Source organism: Sebastes umbrosus, chromosome 23, assembly GCF_015220745.1.
Source record: "Sebastes umbrosus isolate fSebUmb1 chromosome 23, fSebUmb1.pri, whole genome shotgun sequence".
NCBI classification, from domain to species: Eukaryota; Metazoa; Chordata; class Actinopteri; order Perciformes; family Sebastidae; genus Sebastes; species Sebastes umbrosus.
The window spans coordinates 11,880,422-11,900,548 of record NC_051291.1 but is presented as its reverse complement, the minus strand read 5'-3'; the positions used below and the strand labels follow the sequence as shown (position 1 = coordinate 11,900,548).

Here is a 20,127-nt window from a genome sequence, read left to right as displayed (position 1 = left end):
TTAATCAATCAATCAATCTTTATTTATACAGCACCTTTCAAACAAGTCAAATGTAATTTGAAAGTGCTGTACAGACGATTGACAAAAATGTAGAATGTTAAAAATGGATTTAGAGACTAATGCACACCAAAACAACCAATATAAAAGTTCATTGAATAAGAAAGCAATAAAAGATGGGTATTTAAAATAATAAAAGATAAATAAAATACAAGGAAATACAAATAACAATACAAAAATGAATACAAATTATAAAATTACACAAAATAAGCAGATTGTATTAAAATAATGAAATTTTAATAAAATAGAATAAAAGAGATAATGATCAAACAAAATATAGTAAAATAAACACTATAATTAAGGCTTGGTGTGCATGCAACCTTGACTTGGAGTTAAATATCATGCCTTTGTTAATTATAGGGCTGCAACTAATGATTATTTTCATTGTTGATTACTTTCTCAATTAATCGATTAGTTGTTTGGTCTATAAAATGTCTAAAAATTGTGAAAAATGTCAAATCAGTGTTTCCTGAAGCCCAATATGACGTCATTAAATGTCTTGTTTTGTCCACAACTCAAAGATATTCAGTTTCGTGTCATAGAGGAGCAAAGAAACCAGAAAATATTCACAATTAAGGAGCTGGAATCAGAGATTTTGTTTTCTTTTATTTCTTAAAAAATTACTCAAACCGATTATCAAAATAGTTGACGATTAATTTAATAGTTGACAACTAATTGATTAATCATTTTAACTCTAGTTAATTAAAGTATGAAGTAGCACAGAATGGAAAAAACTCATGTAAAGTACCTCAAAATTGTACTTACTGTAAGTACAGTAATTGAGTAAATATAATAGTAAATAAAGTACTACATTGACAAACATGACAAAAACAGCAAGATAACTGAACCAAACCACATTTTATTTCAGTCAGAGGAGTTATTGAACTGATGCAATCTGAGGAAATCCCATTTTCCAGATGTGTGACTCATCGCCTCGCCTGCTGAAATCATACCGCAACACATCAAGTGACTTTTATTGTAAAATGCTGACTGCATCAAGCAGTCACTTCCTTTTCTGTCATTATATTAAAGAACTTTGTAAAACTGACATTCAGAGGAAAAAAAGTTTGGAGTAGTTGACGAGCATTTTTTGATGTTTACATTCAGATGCATCAGATCACCGAGCTCACAGCCACAATAATACAATCAAAATAAGTTACAGAACATGCTGAGGGGGTCTGAATTTCAGACAGTAGCGAGCCCGTCGAGTCCCACAGGGACACACATACAGGTGGCTATGATAGCTGTAGCATCACTTACATGTAGCTCCAACAATCAGTTATATTTGTACCACATTAAGAATCATTATTATCCTATATCCCATTCATTCTCACTGTAAATCACTAGATTAGGGTGTGATGTGATCAACATTTATAAGAAGAAATGTAAAAAAAACAAAAAGGAGAGAAACAAAAATGTTCAAACAAGCGGGAATGAACAACGAAGGCACTTCAAGTTTTCATAGTTTTTTAACAGCCAACACATTTTATTCATCCTATATGTTTAAGCTTTTTTCTTCATTTCTTTAAAATGAAGCCATAGCGATAAAAGCCAAACACAACCAGGGCTGCATGTACCGTCTTTTTTTAATTAACTGGCGACAATCTTATTCAATTAATAATATTTTTTTTTAATTTATAAAATTGTGAAAATACGCATCACAATTTTCCAACACCCAAGGTAGATGTCTTTTTTTGTTTGACCAAGAGTCCAAAACCCAAAGATAATCAACTTATAGTACCATGATATAAAACAGAGAAAACGTTTGGCATTTTTCCTTGACTCAAACGATTAATTGATTATCGAAATAGTTACCGATCGATTAATCCGCTAATTGTTTGAGCTTTAAACGCAACAGTTTGTGGATTCTATGGTAAACTTGCATTGCTGCACAAACACACACACCGAGTCCTCACCAGCTGCTGTCAAACGTTTCACACTTTAACAGCACATGAATCAGTGACAAGAGGAGGGTGGTGCAGTGTGGAGGGAGTGTTTGTTTGTGTACTTAAGTTTGTGAGTTGTACAAAAGTCTCAGACGCCCCCAGCGGAGGAAAAGAAGAATTACAAGCTTCTTCTTTGTGGCTGCCGTTCCTTTCAGCGGCCAGCCCCATCCATCATCTTCTTCAAAATGTTTCATCGCCATCTCATGAAGTCTCTATCCTCCGTCCGTCGGCGCTGATGCAACACAAGCACGGAGGACTTCGGATTCCTGTTTCCACCCCAGTCAACCCGGTCTGAACCCTCTCTACGGAGCAGGAGAGAGAGGGTGGGGGTGGACGCGGAGGTTGTTGAAGTGCAGAAAGAAGAGGAGAGGGAAGACTTCCTTTTCTTTCACACCCGCTCAGGGTTGCTGTCCCTGTTCACTCTGCGTCGGGGGAACAGCTTTCGCTTCAGCAGAATCAGCTGCAGGCAGAGGGAAGGAGAGGAAATGGCGTAATTAGAGACATCATGCAACTAAGGGAAGACAAAAAAAGCTTTGTGTTGTGTCAGCAAGAGGATGACGGTGATATAGAAGGGTGGGGATGTTGACACTTGAAGCTATGACTAAGTTCACCACTTGGCTTATTTGCTTTCTGGCAGAGAGTTTAGGTCAGTCAATGCTGAAGTGCCTTAAACTTTCATTCTTTCTAACAGCCAACAGGGGGCGATTCCTCTGAAGAAGTCTGATTGTATAGAAGTCTATGAGAAAATGAGCCTACTTCTCACTTGATTTATTACCTCAGTAAACATTGTAAACATGAGTTTATGATCTCAATCGCTAGTTTCAAGTCTTCTTCAATACAGCATGATGTTCATTTAGTAAATTATGGTCCTCATTTAGAGTCACATAGACCATAAAGCAGGGGATGTTTTAGGGCGTGGCTACCTTGTGATTGACAGGTTGCTACCACGGCGTTGTCCGGTCTGAGAGTTGTCCGTGTTTTCGTCTTAGAACTTTAACCCTTTCACAGTGCGTTTTCAGTTCATGAATTTCAAGTTAATTGTAACATTTCGGTCGCCTAAAAATATCTCCACCCTCTCGTGTCACTTCTGGTTCCAAAAAAACAACAAGGTCAAAATGATGAACTGGAGGCATCAAAACCATAGTCCACAAACCAATGGGTGACCTCACAGTGACTACGCCCACTTCTTATCTACAGTCTATGGGTATAACATGTCAATTAGTGAGCTTTAGAGGTGCTGGTAGGCAGATTTAGGTCCCTTCAGACAGAGCTAGGCTAGCAGTTTCCCCTTGTTGCCAGTCTTTATGCTAAGTTAACCATCTGTTGACTGTCGCTTCATATTTACGTACAGATATAAGTGGTATCGATGTTCTGAAATAAGTCTTGGTTACTTAAAAAGGACTTTGACACCAAATTCCCCTCGGACCTTCTGTAACCCAATAAAGCAGAAAGATAATCTTAGATGTAGGGCAGCAGAGTAAAATCACTTTTGATCTCTCTAATCTAAACCGTACAAAGCTGACTCAAATGTCTACGTCTTAATAACTGGGATAGCAGGACAGCCAGGCTCTGTTGGACACATTCCTAACTGGGATCACTGGTCCCACGGGTTGCTGTGGGGGAAATTCTCCTAAGGTCACCGCAACTATTAACCTTTCTATAGGTTCGCTGAGGAGAAACTGGAAACCTTTGGATTAAGGAAGCGCCTCAGAGCAGCTCAATGTCAAACCGTGGCCGAGTAGTATTTGTTAAACACTTCCTGGTATTTGTTTTAATCTTTCAAATACCAAATTGGAAGAATTTAACAGGAAAGTTGTCCAAGAACACTATCCTGATTTTTAAATTCTTTGCTATAATGTTCTTTGGATGTTCTTTCAAATAGAAATCCCACTTATCTGGCAACAAAGAAGGCTGAAGCAAACACAAGTACTGTCTGATCCAATTCGAAAAGACAAACAAGTCTCGCGTTACTAAGAGGAAAGCTGGGCGTCTTTCATTTCTGTAAAGTCAGGCTCTGGCTCGGACGCTCATACTAGCACGACACATGAGACGGCTGCAGCTCCGAGTGGAACTTTGGTAGCGAAAGCCTGAATCATAGCTCAAGTGTGAATCATGGAAACGGAGAGATGTGTGAGCGAATGTCTTTTATCTGAACGTGTAAATAAAACTCTGTGTGTGGTCCGAGGTGGACACACTAACCTGCTCGGCAAAGAAGGACATGATGGTGAAGATGACGAGCGTCACGAGGACACAGTGCGTCCAGAACTTCAGCTTGTCCCGATACACTCGCCTGCGAAAGAAAAAAACACGTTTCAGTTAGTTTTAAATAAAAAGAAACAGAACTTTCATTACCGTCCAACACCAGACGTAGAAACAAAATTTTTGCACGTCTCACTGCGCTGTGATGTAACATGAAGGAAACATATGTATGCAGTACAGTATGCAGAGGGCAGCGGGGCAACAGGGTGACAAGGTGACATCATCCAACGCCATCTGCCTTTTACTTTACTAACTCAAAGACAGAAGGCGAGGTGGGGAGGAGACGGGAGGCTCAGCTGTGTGATGATCTTAGAAGTATCTTACAGCTAGCGACTGATCTGAAGCGGCTCGGTCTAATTTTAAAGCCTCTATGCGAAGCCGACATTCTCCAGCTGAAGCCCCCCCCCCCCCCCCCTCCCCGAGTACAGGAGCAGGATCCCTGACAAAAACCCTCTAAAGCCCCCGAAGGATTCCCACCGCTCCAACCTGGCAACGCTCGGCCCCATGCGGTGACAGCCACAAAGCCTTAACTCTGGCTGTCTGGGGGAAAAAAAGAGGTTGATAAATTACCGCCTCCCTCTCAAAATGTATTTATTTATTTTAATTTGGGTAAGCAAGCATCTCCATATTGATTAAAACTATTTAATTTTGGTTTATATATATATATATATATATAAACTTGGATTTACTTAACTGAGACACAATACATCGCTATCGTGGCTAATAATAGTTGCAGCCTCACTAGCAACTTAACTAAAACTCTTTCAATGTCCAGCTGATTTAAAATAGTCTCTAAACTTGACATCCTACCATTCCTGGAGCTCGTCCATATGCAGGAACCGGTTGCGATACTCTCTGGGCAGTTCAAACTGGGACGGCAGCGGGAACATGGACTCATAGAAGTCTCTCAGCACAGCTTTCACCGTGGCAGCGTCCTTATGGCTGTGGTCGATGTTGTCATTCAGACATATGAACTTCCTGTTGGAGGATTAATGAAAATACAGATGTTGGTACAGTTTAAGAGCCAGTATGGTTGCACCACATAGAGGGAGAGTCTTTCTCACCTGGGATTCTTCCTAATGTCATCTAACTGGCCGACCACATGGGACACATTAGTCCGCACCATCTTGAAAGCGATCTCCTCCTCCCCCATGATCTCAAACCTGTCCAACAGAGCAGCAACAGTGAAGCTAAGCAGGGAGCACATCAGATTTTTTGAATACATTTTCAGACTGAATAATGGTACTTAAAGAGCTCACTTGTACTTATTCTGGTCTCTGAAGGCTTTCTGGATGCGCTCTGTGATGGGTTTGCAGTAGAGGACGAGGCCTTTTGTGACGGGAGGCTGTGGATTGAAAACAGTACTGCCTCAGAACAGTCAAATAATTCAGCAAGAAAGGTGTAAATTTGAGGTTTTCTCTTTTTCAAAGTGGTTTGCTTCTAGTATGGCTCACCATGCTGGGGTCATAGTAGGCCTCTTGAGTTGGGTTCACCAGGTGGAGCTGGGTCAGGTTAGTCGGGAGAGTCTTAGAGCAGTTTATCAACATCTGCTCCAGGCCGGTCAGGTCCTAGAGATGAAACAAAGAAATATTACACACTTGTAGTAAGTACCACAGAGTTGTTTTAGGGAAAGAAGCTATATCGAAGCCAGGACGGACCTGGAGGCTGAGTGGCAGCTCGTGGATCCTTGTGGCCAGAGTTCGAATCTCTCGGTCGGACAGGATGCCCGAGTGGTCCGTGTCGATTTCGTCAAACACCTCAGACACGTTGAGCTGCTGCTGAGCGCTCATCAAGAAGTAGAAGTAGGAAAAGGCGAACTGCATGTCCTCCGAGTGACGAACGCGATGGGCTGACGTCTTGTCGAACTCCTCTGGGAATCTGAAGAAAAGAGCGCGGAGCAGTTTTTAAGACGTCGTCGCCTCTTCATGAACATCACAAACAAAGAATCTCACTCACGTGTCCTGCAGCTCCTGCATGATGAGGCGGTCGATCATGTGAGGCATGTGCGCGGGGACTTTGCGGGACGTGAATCCAAACTGGCCGTTGAGCAGCCTGTTGACGTAGCGCAGCGAGTCGGCAAAAGTGTCCTGCAGCCTTCGGCTGGTGGCGCCGCCGTCGGCCTCGTACGACAACTCTCTCTGCAGACGCTCCTCTTCCTGTAGAGTCAAAGAGATTAATATTCAAAGAAATTAAATTGTTTTGACTAGAAAAGTGGAATTACGCCCTACTTACCTCGAGAAGTTCCTGGAAGTATTTCCTCCTCTCCCACGGCAGGAAGCCTCTGTCTGCGGAGATGAAGTGTTGGAGTTTCCTCCCGACTGGAGCTCCTCCTGCCTGACTCTCTGCACTCTTAGCTTTGGAAATGCTGCTTAGCAGTTTGGAAGTCATGGGCCTCTCGATCGCAGCTTTCAGATCATGTTTGGGAGTTACTTTCTCAAGCTTATCATCAATATGGACTGGGATAAGAGGAGTTACAGGCGCGTCTTTCCTGGACTTTTCTTCTTTTGAGTTTTGATTTTTCTGAATATCTTTTGCTTTATCTTCCACGGGTGGTTTCCCCTCCAACTGCTCTCCCTCCAGGTCTTTATAGGGCTTATGGACCTTTTCTGCACCCTCATCAGCTGCTCGTGAATCGATGTCGTGCTGCTTTTGAGCCAGCGTCTCGTAAGGTTTCAGAAGCTCAGCCTTTGTGAGGTTATAACCCTTCATAGTGATGTCACCGATCAGAAGCTTCTCCTCCAGCTTCTGCAGCTCGCTCTGCACAGCAGCTGGTAGAAGCGACACATTCAGCGCCGGCACCTCTACGACAACCTGAGGTTCACCAGGCGGCCTCTTCTGGATCTTAGGACCCTGTTTGTCCTCGGGGACATCCGAGAACGGGACCGGCGGCTCTAGAGTCGGGGTCGGCTTTGGCTCTTGGCTGGCGTCTTTGCTCGCAGCCTGGGACACGTTAGCCTGAGGCACCTCTCGGGTGTCGACGGCTACGCTGAAGCTCATTACGAACTCCGTGTCGTCCTCTTTCTGGAAAGTGAGATTGTACTGGATCTGGGTGGCGTTGTGGCCCGGGTGGAGCAGCAGGTGAATGGTCTTCCACTTGTTGGCGACGGAGGTGTGGCGAAGAGCCGGGTTGTCGCTCACGTGGGCCTCGGAGACTCTGCGGGCCAGCCTGTCGAAGCTGAAATACGGTCTGGTTTCACCTAGTGGGAGGGTGTAGAGGCTCTGATCCCTCAGCAGGGTCACATGGTGCAGCTCGCCAAAGTGCTCTGCAACAGGAATGAATAGGATAAGGCCAATAACAAATCCCAGGATAAGACCAACACAAAAATGTGTTACTACTTCCCTTTATTATACCTTTATTTATTATTATTGTAAAGCAAATGTGGCTAGAAAATATCAGCATAGTATGCATTTTCATTGAACTCACCTTGGCCACAGTCTCCCACGTCATACCCACAGGAGAGAACGTTGCAGGCCTGGTCACAGAACTTGTCAGCCAGCCAAGAGTTGGCGCAGCCTTGATTACAGTACGACGTCCCCCCGAGACCTCCTGCAAACTGCCACACCTGTCCACCACCTCCACCGGCGCCGCCACCGCCGACCCCAGCCACAAACCGACTGTTCCCCGCCGCACCTGTCAGAGAAAAAGGAACAACGTATTAAGACATGAATGAAACAAATGAGCTTATTTGTACATGATAGTGTTGATCTGTTTACCGAGGCAGTCTCCTCCGTCCCAGTCACAAGCGGAGTTGTTGCAGGCTTTGTCACAGTAGCCGTCTTTGATCCAAGATCCTGGGCAGCCCTCAGCGCAGTTGGGAACAGGCCAGGTGAGATACACCTGCAGGGAAAAGATGTAAAGGCCAGTTTGTAGTCAGAGAAAAGCAATCTCAATTTAACTCTCCTTGCATGAAACAGTCTGCACACTCCTCGGTGAGCACTATGTTATATTTTCTTCACACCTTCTGTCCTTTGGAGTGGCTGTAGAAGTCATCCGGCCAGACGTCTTTGCCAAACATCACATCGTCGTTGAGGTAAATGAACTTCTGGGAGAGCCCTGGGATGCGGTGCATGTGGGTCTCTATGGCCGGGGAGCTGAAGGTGGGAAGGTGGCTGTTGTTGAGGAAAGTATCCTGGAAGTCAAAGAAAAAACACATTTACATTCATATAATAATAAACTTAACATGTAATTTCCAACCGACACAAAGCATAGTTTCTGTGATACGTATAAGTGCCTTGAAAAGAGACTTCAGGAAATTAGTTTGCTGAATGTTCAGGTCAGGTTTTCTGTAATTGTTTTGGTATTTTTCTATTTGGTTTTTAAGACGTTACACAGGGTTAGGAGTCAGTAATGATAAGAGGACCACCCATCCCTGTTTAAGAGTGATGTGCAGTGTGGGAGGCCGAGGCTTAAGTTTTACCTGATGTGTGACAACTGTAACTCTGGGGTTATCCAGGTTGAGCCAGGAGGGAATCTGCCCGTTAGTGACGATGAAGATGTGTCGCACCCAGGGGGCGTGTCTCTCCACAGAGCGCAGCGAGTAGCGCAGCTCCTCGTTGTCCTCGAACCGGCTGGCTGACACATCTTCATCCTGTTTGGACTGGAGAGAAGAAAACAATACATATTTAGCTTGTATCTCATGATGAGCAGTTAACAGAGTTTCAGTGGAGGAGCAGTCGGACCTGTGAGATGGCGGTGAGGTCCCAGAACAAGTAGCCCGGGCTGATGGTTAACTCTTTCCCATCCAGGGTCAGGTTCTTTTTAGCCTGCTGGGTGAGATCAGTGAAGTCCTGCGGAGTGTTCAGGTGGAGCAGGGCGATGCTGGCCTCCGAGTACAACTCAAACTGAGGAACAAATAAAACAGTAAGGCGTTAATTCACCATTTGACAACAGTTGGATGGATTGCTGTGAAATTTGGTTACACAATCAAGGCCCCAGGAGGATCAATTCCAATCATTTTGGTGATCCCCTGGCTTTTCATATGGCGCCATCATCAGGCCAATTCAATAATGACATCCCCATCAGCCTCAGCTGAACTTTGTGTTAATGCATGTTAAACTAAGATGTAGAGCTGGACCTCAATAATCTATTATTGTTCGTCTTGTAGGCATTCGATTCTCAATTTTGGGATTGAAATATTCTTTTTTCTTTAACCCCTCAGGATTACAAACATGCATAAAACATACAAAACCTTTTGGAAAATGTTTTTTTTTCCAATAACGATAATGACAATAACAATAACAACAATACTGTAGAGTAACGTGTTGCAGCGCTATGCCGTCCATGTCTGGCCTGTCATGTCATGGAGACGAGCCATACCAGAGCCCTCGCTGCCGTTGCTTGTGTCGCAGTGTTCTCCGATGCAACTCATGGAGGGCTCGGGCTGAAAGGGCTGAGTGGAAGCCTGCATTACACACGGGCTCTCCTGTGGAGAGGAGACGCTGAGCGCAATTAGCGGCGTGTGTGCGTCCACATGAGGCGTGAAAACGGGGCAGAAGAAGAAGCAGGAGGATGAGACGCAACCACGGCTGACGCTGGCCGTTATTGTTAACCAGTGACCCGAGTTGACCTTCATCAGTCTATCCTGGGGACAGGAACATTTCTGGAAGTCTGGGAATGGAAACGACAAGCCTGACGGGGTCATCTCTGACCCCGCAGCTACAAAATCAAAGCAGCGATGATGCTGGTGCAGAGACATTCGCTGGCTGCTGCAGTCACAACGACAAGTGTGTGTGTGTGTTTGTGTGTTTTAAAGAGGTTAGAGTTCGGAAAGTTCTGTGATGTCATCGTCTCCATGGGGGTCACATGGGGATGGCTCTCTGTCTGATCTCAGGACAGCTATGCGAGGCATCGGAGGACTCTGGGAGTTACCTACTTCAAACAATCTGTCTTGCCTCTCGTCTCTTAAACTCTTAAGCTTTCCAGGAAAATGACTCACCCCGTCTCACTCCATCACCCCACACTGAACCCAAACATCTCCCATGACCTCGACTCCTTTTGTTTTTCTCCGCTCCTGTTTTTAGGTGAGGAGGATTAGCTGCGTCTTATAAACCCAACTGGGAGAACTGAGGAGACAGAAAGCCCCGGATCACATTGCCGTCTGTATTATAGCTCTCTTTATAGTCCTGATAATGCTCTAACACACACACACGTGGTGGCCTAACACTGGCACACGCCTGACTGTAAGCAAGTGTAAACTATTTTATACAAACACAGTATTTACTAGTAGAGCTTAACGATTTTGAAAAGATGTCTAATTGTGATTATTTTGACTGATACTACAATTGCCATATGATTTTTCGATATTCAATCGATTAATCATTTATCAGTGAAAATATGCCAAATGCTTTCTGGTTCTAGCTTCTCAAATGAGAGGATTTGCTGCTTTGTTTTGTGCCTTATCACTAAAGTGAATATCTTTAGGTTTTTGGACGGTTTACCCTCAACTCTTGGACATTGTAATCGTCAGTTTTCACCATTTTCTGACATTTTATTGTCTAAATCAAAGGTCTAAAACTGCATGATGATCATCATTAGACTCCAACATGTTTATTTTTGCATCTGGCCCACAAAGTAATTCCTTATTCTTCCAATTTCCTTTAATTTGAATTCAGCTAAAGTTATTCCTCACCACAGTATTAACATGTTTATTAAAGTGTAACACAGTTTTAGTCTCGATATATAAACTCATCACTGTGGCCTCTATGTCACCGCAGAGGCAACAGAATATGTAATTAGTCTAGAAAGAATTGCGTTGACACCGAGTAAAACAATTAACCTTGTGGTGAGTGATCTATTTAAGCAGGTGGATTGAGATGTCGTGGCGGCGAGGCAGAACAATAGACGGCGACATCTGAGCTGAAGCTGCGTCATCCTGCATCGCCTGTCCGAGAGAAAACTATTTCTTTGAAGACATCATCTTGGGCAACTTAACTGGCATTCTTCACTATTTTCTGAGATATATTATTGACTAAAAATAATCAGCAGATTAATTTATAATGAAAATTATCGCTAGTTGTAGCCCTTTTTAAACAAATTAAATTGTTAAATGCACAGTGGTTTCACAGCTCATTTAATCCTCTCTGTCAGAGGTTAGCTGACGCCCTCCATATTTACATATTTGCACTCAAGCATGCACACATTTTTCCAGTACGTTTGCATTCAGACTGTGACATATGTGCCTTTTTATAACCTGGAAAAAATGCACAACCCACCTACACAAACACTTTAGCATTATATGTTACATATTTTATCATTTTTTACCTTTGCATTGTTATCCTTTATACTTCTTTTTCTAATTATTGTTCTTTATTGCACTCTAGTCTTTTTAGTAGAGCTGCAACGATTAATCTTTTTATCAATTAGTTGTCAACTATTAAATTAATCACCAACTATTTTGATAATCGATTAATCAGTTTGAGTAATTTTTTTAAGAAAGAAAGTTTAAATTCTCTGATTCCAGCTGCTTAAATGTGAATATTTTCTGGTTTCTTTACTCCTCTATGACAATAAACTAAATATCTTTGAGTTGTGGACAAAACAAGACATTTGAGGATGTCATTTTGGGCTTTGGAGCGACATTTTTCACCATTTTATAAAGGAAACAACTAATCGATTAATCGAGAAAATAATCAACAGATTAGTCAACAATGAATATAATCACTATTTAGTTGCAGCCCTACTTTTTAGCACAGCTTCTAGCCTGGCACTGCACATCCTGTATGAGAAATAAAAACCTTCTTGCTTCATGGAGGAGATGAGACACCATGTGGTCAGCCGCAGACAGATAAAAACACACGCTAACACAAACACATCAGCGGGCCTGTACACAAACAGTGGAGGGCAGATGATCGGGGTTGTGCGGCAGCTTTCATCACCATAGCGCTCGGTCTAACACCAGCTATAAATACCGTCTGTCTCTCAGCGCTGAACCTCTCCCTCCACACTAGGCACATCATCCCTCTTTCACAGAATCGGCCTGGCAACACCAGGAAACACCTTGAAACCCAACCTGTGTATTGTGTGGTGGCCCGTGTGCCCAGAATCCTTCCAGATTTAAAACGCCACGCACACTTTCCATCCTGGACTGGCTTCACATCTCTCACCACAAGCCTTCTGTTTTAATCCAGCTTGTTCCTCTGATAAAAGAGAAATCCTGGACTCCACACAGGTAAAGACAAGCATAACTAATCATGTAAGAGATGACAGGGTGTGTCCACGAGTGCAGGGAAGGTCAGTAAAATCCTTGTGACCTTTCAGCATGCAGGCTGGCGCCACGCCACTCCAAACAGTTGTTAGTGTTAACCCCCGCACCGCCAGCTAAGGTTACAGCCCGAATGCCGCCGGCTATTATCACATGACCTAACCAGGCTGCACCGAGACCACAGACCTGGAGACAAATGCAGGGAATGATGGGACAACTGTGATGATATGTAGGTCAAACATGTTAACCTACAGGTCATCACACACAAAGTTAAAGAGAGTTTGACTCCCCTGAAGCTGCGTCTTGTAAATGTGTGTCTATTATATACAGTTATTATTATGCACAGTATATTATTGTAATAATCAGAGTAGCTGCATGTTTGTTTTGGAGATTTTTTTAATGCTATCTGGAATTGAGATGAAGAAACAACTAAGTCCAATTCATTAACTCTGGTTGATTATTATCTTCCTTTGTGCCTTATGTGATAGTTTACTTGCTGGGTATGTTTCCTGGTGTATAACTGAAGCGACTGAGGATAAAAAAGACGGAATATTTTTGTTTTTTCTGTGCTAAACATTGCAAACAAATTGCTGTGTTTTGGGTAAGCATACAATAACCAACTCTCTGACAGTAGTTAAAAGGATTATCAAGCCTCCTTTCTGTGGATAAATTAGCACTTGCAATAGAAGGAAACCTCCAAAACCTTGATAAGATGATTGGATCATTCATAAACTAACCCCATGGAGGATTCCCAGTGACCAGAAATGTATCTGTTTTAAAATAACTTTGCACCTTTAGTATTTATTCATTTTTAAAATAATTATTTTATGCAGTCCATTTTTTCCATATATATATCTATATATATATATATTTATATATATATATAGATATATATTTACTCTTTTTCATGATTTGTGTTTTATTTATCGTACGCTAAATAATTGGCTTAACAAACCTAACTTTATTGCTTTGAAACAATATATAATTTGATAATGTAGTATAATCCCGTTCTTATGTAAATGTAAGAGCCAAAGTGTAAAGACGCATTGCAGCTCAAATTACTATATTTACAACTGTTTTAAATACAGTAGGGCTGCAATAAAAAAATATTTTAATTTTCAATTAATATGCTGATAATTTTCTCAATTCATCGTTTGGTTTATAAAATGTTGGAAAATAGTGAAAATAGCCCACCACTACTTCCAAAGCCTTGTTTGGATGGAACTACAGTCCAAAACATACAAATATGTTCAGTTTACTTTCCTAGAGGACCAAAAAAATCTGCAAATATTCATAATTGAGAGGCTGGAACAAGTGAATTTGGGGACTTTTTGCTTAAAAATTTATTCTGTTAATCAACTAATTGACTAATTGCTTCACTTCTAAAATAGAGTTGAGGGAGGTTTTTAAGACTTTAGGACAATTCATTATTCATGCTTCTTTACTGATAATGTAAAGCTGTTGTAAAACACTTTGTTTTGTTTTTAGTATACAAAGGCAGTTATTAAAGATGTTATCGTCACCCATTAGTTCTAATCAGCCATGTGAGTATATTATGGGAAGACGGGACACACAGTTGACTCATGGCCGTCCTGCCCGTCTGCTGCTGGTGTGACAGGGTCACTCCGCTGTTTTGTTTTCTTTGATTATTTCAGAGTAATCCGCGCTCGTTAGTGACATTCCTCCCTCTCAAAATATAACGCAGACTTGTGATTAGTGAAAATTATTAGATACACAAGCCGCCGCGCTAAACAGAGTCCCTTTATCCACATCACAACATAACTGTTTAAAATAGAAAAAGACCATATTTAGCAGGACAGTGCAACCTCCGCTCCAAGGAGGATTTGACATTTGTGTTTGGCCCTTTCTTAGATTACGCTGCTGCTGTGATGTATAAAAAGATCCTAATTTGTGCACAAATATACAGTATATGTCTGTAGTGAGCAACATCCTTAAGCACTGTGAGAGTGACATCTGGTGGCAAAGTTCAGGTATGATGAAGTTAAAGAAATACTGCTCTAATTCTCTGCATCAAGTAAGTAATATAGTTAACAAAATAAAGCTAAAAGTCAATTGAGTCTACTGTACATGTATCTATAGTGAAACATTTAATAGACCAAACAACTAATCGATTAATAGAGAAAATAATCGACAATGAAAATAATACTTAATTGCAGCCCTAGTCAGATCTTTAATCAACATTTAGGTTAATATAAGTATCGGATCGGATGATACTAAAGGATTCGGATCGGACATACCTAGTAATAAGTAATAATTTAGTGAGTAATAATAATAGCACACAACCAGACAAAGATATTCAGGTGCAAGACAAAAAATACTAAACTGAGGTGCACAAAAAGGGCCCCAAATAAATAGTTTATTTATCTTTTTAGGCAACGTTTCGATCTGTATTAATAATAATAATTAATATGTTTTACCTGTTTGATCTTAGTGGTTATGGTAGACGGCAGTTTGACTCTCAGCTGCTCCGTTTCTTTATAGGTTGCCGGGAAGCCGCTCAGGTAGGCCAGAGACTGCATGCGGATCAGACCCGGAGCCTCTTTATCTGTCGTCTGCAAAACACGCAACAAACAAAGAGAAACTTTTTCCTTAGAAATCTTTAGTCGATTAGTCATTCTTTTATCCTTTTGTCATGCCGAATGACTCATTTCCAAGAAACAACTCTGGTAAACACGAGATTTAAAGTGGTGTTTTTGTGTGACTCTTTGTGGAGAAACTCAGTTTCACAGATCTGTTGATTAAATCAACTAATCAGTCAGTCAACAAAAATCACATGAGTTTTAGTCGACTAAGAATTTCTTTATTCAAAGACAGCCTTAGTTTAAATGCTCCATAAAAATACCTTTTTGATATTTAACAATCATGGTCTGCTATGATTTGAGGATATATGTTAAATCAGACAGAGAGTCATGCAGTTCAATGTGCATTTAACAGTTAATGTAACAGTTATAAACTCACCAGGTAACATCTGGACACAGAGAACTTCTGGTCTTCTCTAGACACATCTGTATAGGCTTTATCAGCTGTAAAAAAAATAACAACAGTGAATAAATAATGAGTAAAACTAAAACTTCAGGTCAAATCAGTCCAGAAGACTAACGCCTGTCTTAAGATTTTAAAAAGAACAAAACTGTTTCTTAATGTCAGAAAGGCTTATGTGTGAGTATGGGACCTTTTAGATCATTAAAATGGTTAAACAATGCCAACAAGGGTTCAGTATTAAGCAGCTGATCATGTGTTTAAATGCATAAATGGACAGGCATCAGAATATTTACACAAGTAAGACAGAATCAAATAAAATCGTCCAACCCTAGCTCTCACTTTCACTATACTGATGCTGCTGCTCTTACTGGTAATACAGGTTTCTATCCCCACCGCTGCTGCATCCTCATGTTCTGGTTACTCATTAATCACACTTCAAATAACATGTTTTGCATTGTAAACAATTGTTCATATCTCAGTGATAATCTGCCTGCTGGGTCCAGTTATTGCACCCCTCTGTGTTTTTACGTCTCTCCCTTGAGAAGCATTTAAGGAGCATCCTTTTCCTGACAAATGTGTGCCCCTCATTTGTTGCTGGCAAATCTCATTTTAATGAAGTGTTTCTGAACTCTTCTGTGTGTGTTTTACCGTCAGCCTGCGAGTGGAAGACGACCACAGAGACGGTTGTGGACGAGAGGAAGGGTTTGGTCATCAGCAGCAGCTCTTTGGCAGCGGAGAAGGAGGAGGAGAGCGACGGCAGCTCTTTGAGTGTAATGTTGGCTGGCAGAGCGGGGTCCAGTGCCAGCATGGGCGCTATGATGCAGTGGGACAGCAGGCATTCTGGCTTAACACTGAAAACAGAAAAGAATAATACTTAATGCATCTTCACCTTGTGCTCCCACTCAGAAAACCGCCTCTTCTAACTTTGTGGTTTTTGCACTCAAACATACGTCCGCGTGAAATTAGTCAAGTTCACACGTTCTGCAAACAGCCTCCCTTGTGGAAACGTTGAGTCTCTCTTGGTGTCTGCGGTTAAAACTCACAGATGGATTTTTAATCTCGACCCAAAGAGAGGAGGAAGAAGGCGAGAGAGATAGGGCCCCCTTTGTCAGCCTAACATTCTGGTGGTTTAACACAGGAAATCCTGATCTTGAACTCGAATCTTCATCGTGGGTCAGCTTTAAGATTCACATCGCCACCAACGTCGATCAAAAGGACTCTTCCACCTCATGAGATATGTCTTTCAAGCCACTACGTAAACTTATTTTACAAAAGGATGCAAGAAATTATTGAATTTTAGATTCATATCCCACTGAAAATGAGCATCTTTAACAATGTTAGGCCTCTTTTGTCTCCATCAAATAACGGTTATCCCACCAGGTTTCACTTCAGTTAGGTCCCCCTGTGGTTTAAACCCCCCCAACTTCCTGTTTCAACATCAAATTCTCACACTGCTGCCTCATTGTGTCTTTAACCGTCATTATCCGTCAACGTGTAGTTTTGAAAGGACAATGAGTCTGCAAATGATCTCTAAAAAGACACGTTTAAACAAGTTTGAACAAAAACTGGCCATTATAAGCTTCATAAAAGTAGAATATGTGGCAGAGCTGGATTGCATTATGTTGTATAGGTGTACCCAGCTATCCTTTTCTTATCTCTTGCCTTTGTGGGCAATGTAAATCCGTGAACATGAATTCTGTATGGAAATATTGGATTTGCATATGACTATTGTTGGAGATTTAGTTCTGATTTAACGCAAATCAGACATTTCATATGGCAATTTGATCTAGAAACAGTTTCTCTGTTTATTTTCTGGAAAATTAATTACATCATGATATATACAGTACCCTCAGTTGCCAGTTTATTAGGTACACAGTCCTGCAATAGATCCAACCTTCGTGAAGATTTTCGAGGTGTTGATTCAAGTTTATGGTTTTTTCTTGAGGATGTGGTTTGTGGTGCCGTTGAACTGACCTTTATGGATATACATTGGACAAAATAAACTGGCAACTGAGTCCATATATATATATAAATTAGAGCCTCAAAGATTAATTGATTAGTTGCCAACTATTTTGATAATCGATTAATCGTTTTGAGTCATTTTTTAGGAAAGAAAAAAAACTAAATTCTCGGATTCCAGCTTCTTAAATGTGAATATTTTCTGGTTTCTTTTTATAGACCAAACAACTGATCGATTAATCGAGAAAATAATCGACAGATTAATTGACAATGAAAATATTTGCTTTTTTTGCAGTCCTAATCAAAATTTCTATACAAAATGTCATATACCATGATCCATATCCATACCATATAAGCCCACCCCTTCTCAAGTTTTTGTTCTAGCTTTGTGACCTATGAGGACTGTCAAACCATCAACATATCGTCAGGCTCACCTCTCTTTTGGCACTTCAGTTGCCTCGCTTGCATTTTTCCCCAGACGTTCCCTGTGTGCAACAAAACAGTGAAATCATGTTATTTTCATTAACCTAGAGTAGTAACACTGTACTATAGCTGCATGTTATATAGCATGTTTTTCATGCCAACACCTGAGAGAAGAAAAGAAAAGTTCAGAGACTAATGAAACAGGAACTTTTTTCCTCAGTTATTCTAACCTTTGATTCTCTCTTCCTCTGGGTCAATGTCTGAACAAAGCCAATCAGAGTGAAAATGATAATGCTGCAGCCAAATCAGACTGTATGCAGATAGAAACTTGAGTGTGTTTGCACCCTGTGATCACATACTGCAGGATAAGACTTTATGCAGATCAATAAAGGTTTATATTTAATTGCCGGAATGGGTTACAACCTACATTTATTCTACCTAACCATCAAGCTTCACTGCCACACTGTATTTGCACAGACAGTGGAGTCACAGCTACCTCAGAACTCTTTGTTCCTCCTCCAGTTGCTCTTTGACCGTCTTCAGCTCCTTCAGCAGAGCCACGTCTGTGCCGTTCACCCATGTGTACACCACATCAATAGGCATGGGCAGACAGAGCCTGCAAAAAAAAAAGAAAAGAACCACTCATATCACTCAAGACAGTACTCAAACTGCAAAGCCGTGACCCTGTTTCCCTCCTCCGAAGAGTCTGGATTAGCATTTGTTAATGCATGGTTACACAGATTCCTCTCAAGGGAAGGGTGCAAACAGTCCTGTGTGGCACCAAAGAAGGCTTTTGCAGAAAGTTGGCATTCATATTTGTGAATAGGATATGACTTCTGAACCCTTGCCTAAATGAAGGAGTGATAATGCATGTATTTCTTTTGTTGTGATGTGTCAAGGCACCCTTTATTGGGAGCTTAAATACTGTCTTTTGCTCACCTGCTTTGGAATGATTTCCCACCCACATTGTCTCTGTAGGAGTCAAACAGCACATGATACTGGTCCCGACTCCACTCCACCACCACCTGTATGAAAAAAAGGGTGCACAACATCATGCAATGCTGCAGGACAAGTAGTTACCAAGGCCACGCCAAACCACACTAAAAAAACAGGTCAGTTTACTTGCTCACTCTTCTGCACAGGTACACTGTACAGCAAGACTTTGAGATCTTTAGTTACGGTTCGTCAATTCAACAAATATGCCGAATACCACAACAAAAACATATCAAAACTTCTTTTAAAGCTTGACATGATATTCACAAATCTTCCACAAAAAAACATGGTTAACTTACAACATGGTTGGACTGTCAGCTTAGCAAGCAATTGGAGTCATTTCTTGACGAAATTTGAGATTTGAGGGTTTTTTTTGTGATTAATAATAAAGCCGAAGTAGCATGAACACCCTAAATATTTATAAAACATCTGGATTAATGAGATAAAAGATGTGTAGGTTTACTAACTAGCTAGATCCCCTTTAAACAACCGATTTTTTGAGTGGAGTCTGGTGCAGCAGAACGAGGACACAGCTGTAAGGCATGGACTGTCAGTTTAGTTAGCAAAGCCATTGGGAGTCATTTCATGACGAGATTTGAGATTTGAGGGTTTTTTTTGTGATTAATAATAATGCCGAAGTGGCATGGACACCCTAAAGATTCATAAAACATCTGGATTAATGAACTAAAGATGAAGTATGTTTACAAACTAGCTAGATCCCCTTTAAACAACCACTTTTTTGAGTGGAGTCTGGTTCAGCAGAACGAGGACACAGCTGTCAAGCAACTAGGATTAGCTAATTCAGCAACAAAGCAGCCAGTAAAGCTGCAGGAGTTTAAGAAAAGAAGAAGCTCACCTCTCCGAACTGAAAGGCGGAAACTATCATGAGGACGATCCCCCCGAAGCAGAGGTAGAGCCCGTACCGGTGGGACAGACAGGTGTAGGTCTGCCGCTGCAACAGCTTGAGCACCGAGTTGACGACTACCATGGTTGTCCTGGGCGACGCATACCGCTGCATTCATTCACAGAAACGCAGGTTTTAACGCACTAAACTAAAACAGAGAAAGTAAACATGACAGACAGACCCGGATCTGTCAGCTGACCACCACTCAGACTGCATGACGACAACCCATGCGACGACAAGACATTTGACGGCTTCCTTGGCGGCGGTGACGCTGCTGCTGCTGCTTCTAACACTTCGGACTCGCGGTCGCCCTCTGGCGGGGAGGAGCAAGATCCGTGGTGCGTTCAGGTTCCGACGTGGTGCCTTCAGGCTCCGATGTGGT

General features: G+C 41.7%; 1 protein-coding gene across 1 annotated transcript; it reads right to left on the bottom strand.

Moving 5' to 3' along the window:
• Window positions 1–898: 898 nt before the first annotated feature.
• gnptab (N-acetylglucosamine-1-phosphate transferase subunits alpha and beta) lies at window positions 899–20,039 on the bottom strand. The gene is made up of 21 exons (XM_037760699.1): window positions 19,698–20,039; window positions 18,788–18,873; window positions 18,345–18,464; window positions 17,860–17,910; window positions 16,115–16,317; window positions 15,443–15,507; window positions 14,902–15,036; window positions 8,943–9,104; window positions 8,681–8,860; window positions 8,222–8,392; window positions 7,977–8,100; window positions 7,687–7,893; window positions 6,495–7,525; window positions 6,219–6,418; window positions 5,921–6,140; window positions 5,717–5,830; window positions 5,522–5,607; window positions 5,327–5,425; window positions 5,073–5,240; window positions 4,203–4,293; window positions 899–2,463 (listed from the first exon to the last, which is right to left on the bottom strand). The coding sequence occupies exons 1-21, from the start codon at window positions 19,857–19,859 to the stop codon at window positions 2,392–2,394; spliced, it is 3,747 nt and encodes a 1,248-aa protein (XP_037616627.1). The 5' UTR covers window positions 19,860–20,039; the 3' UTR covers window positions 899–2,391.
• Between the last annotated feature and the right edge of the window lie 88 nt (window positions 20,040–20,127).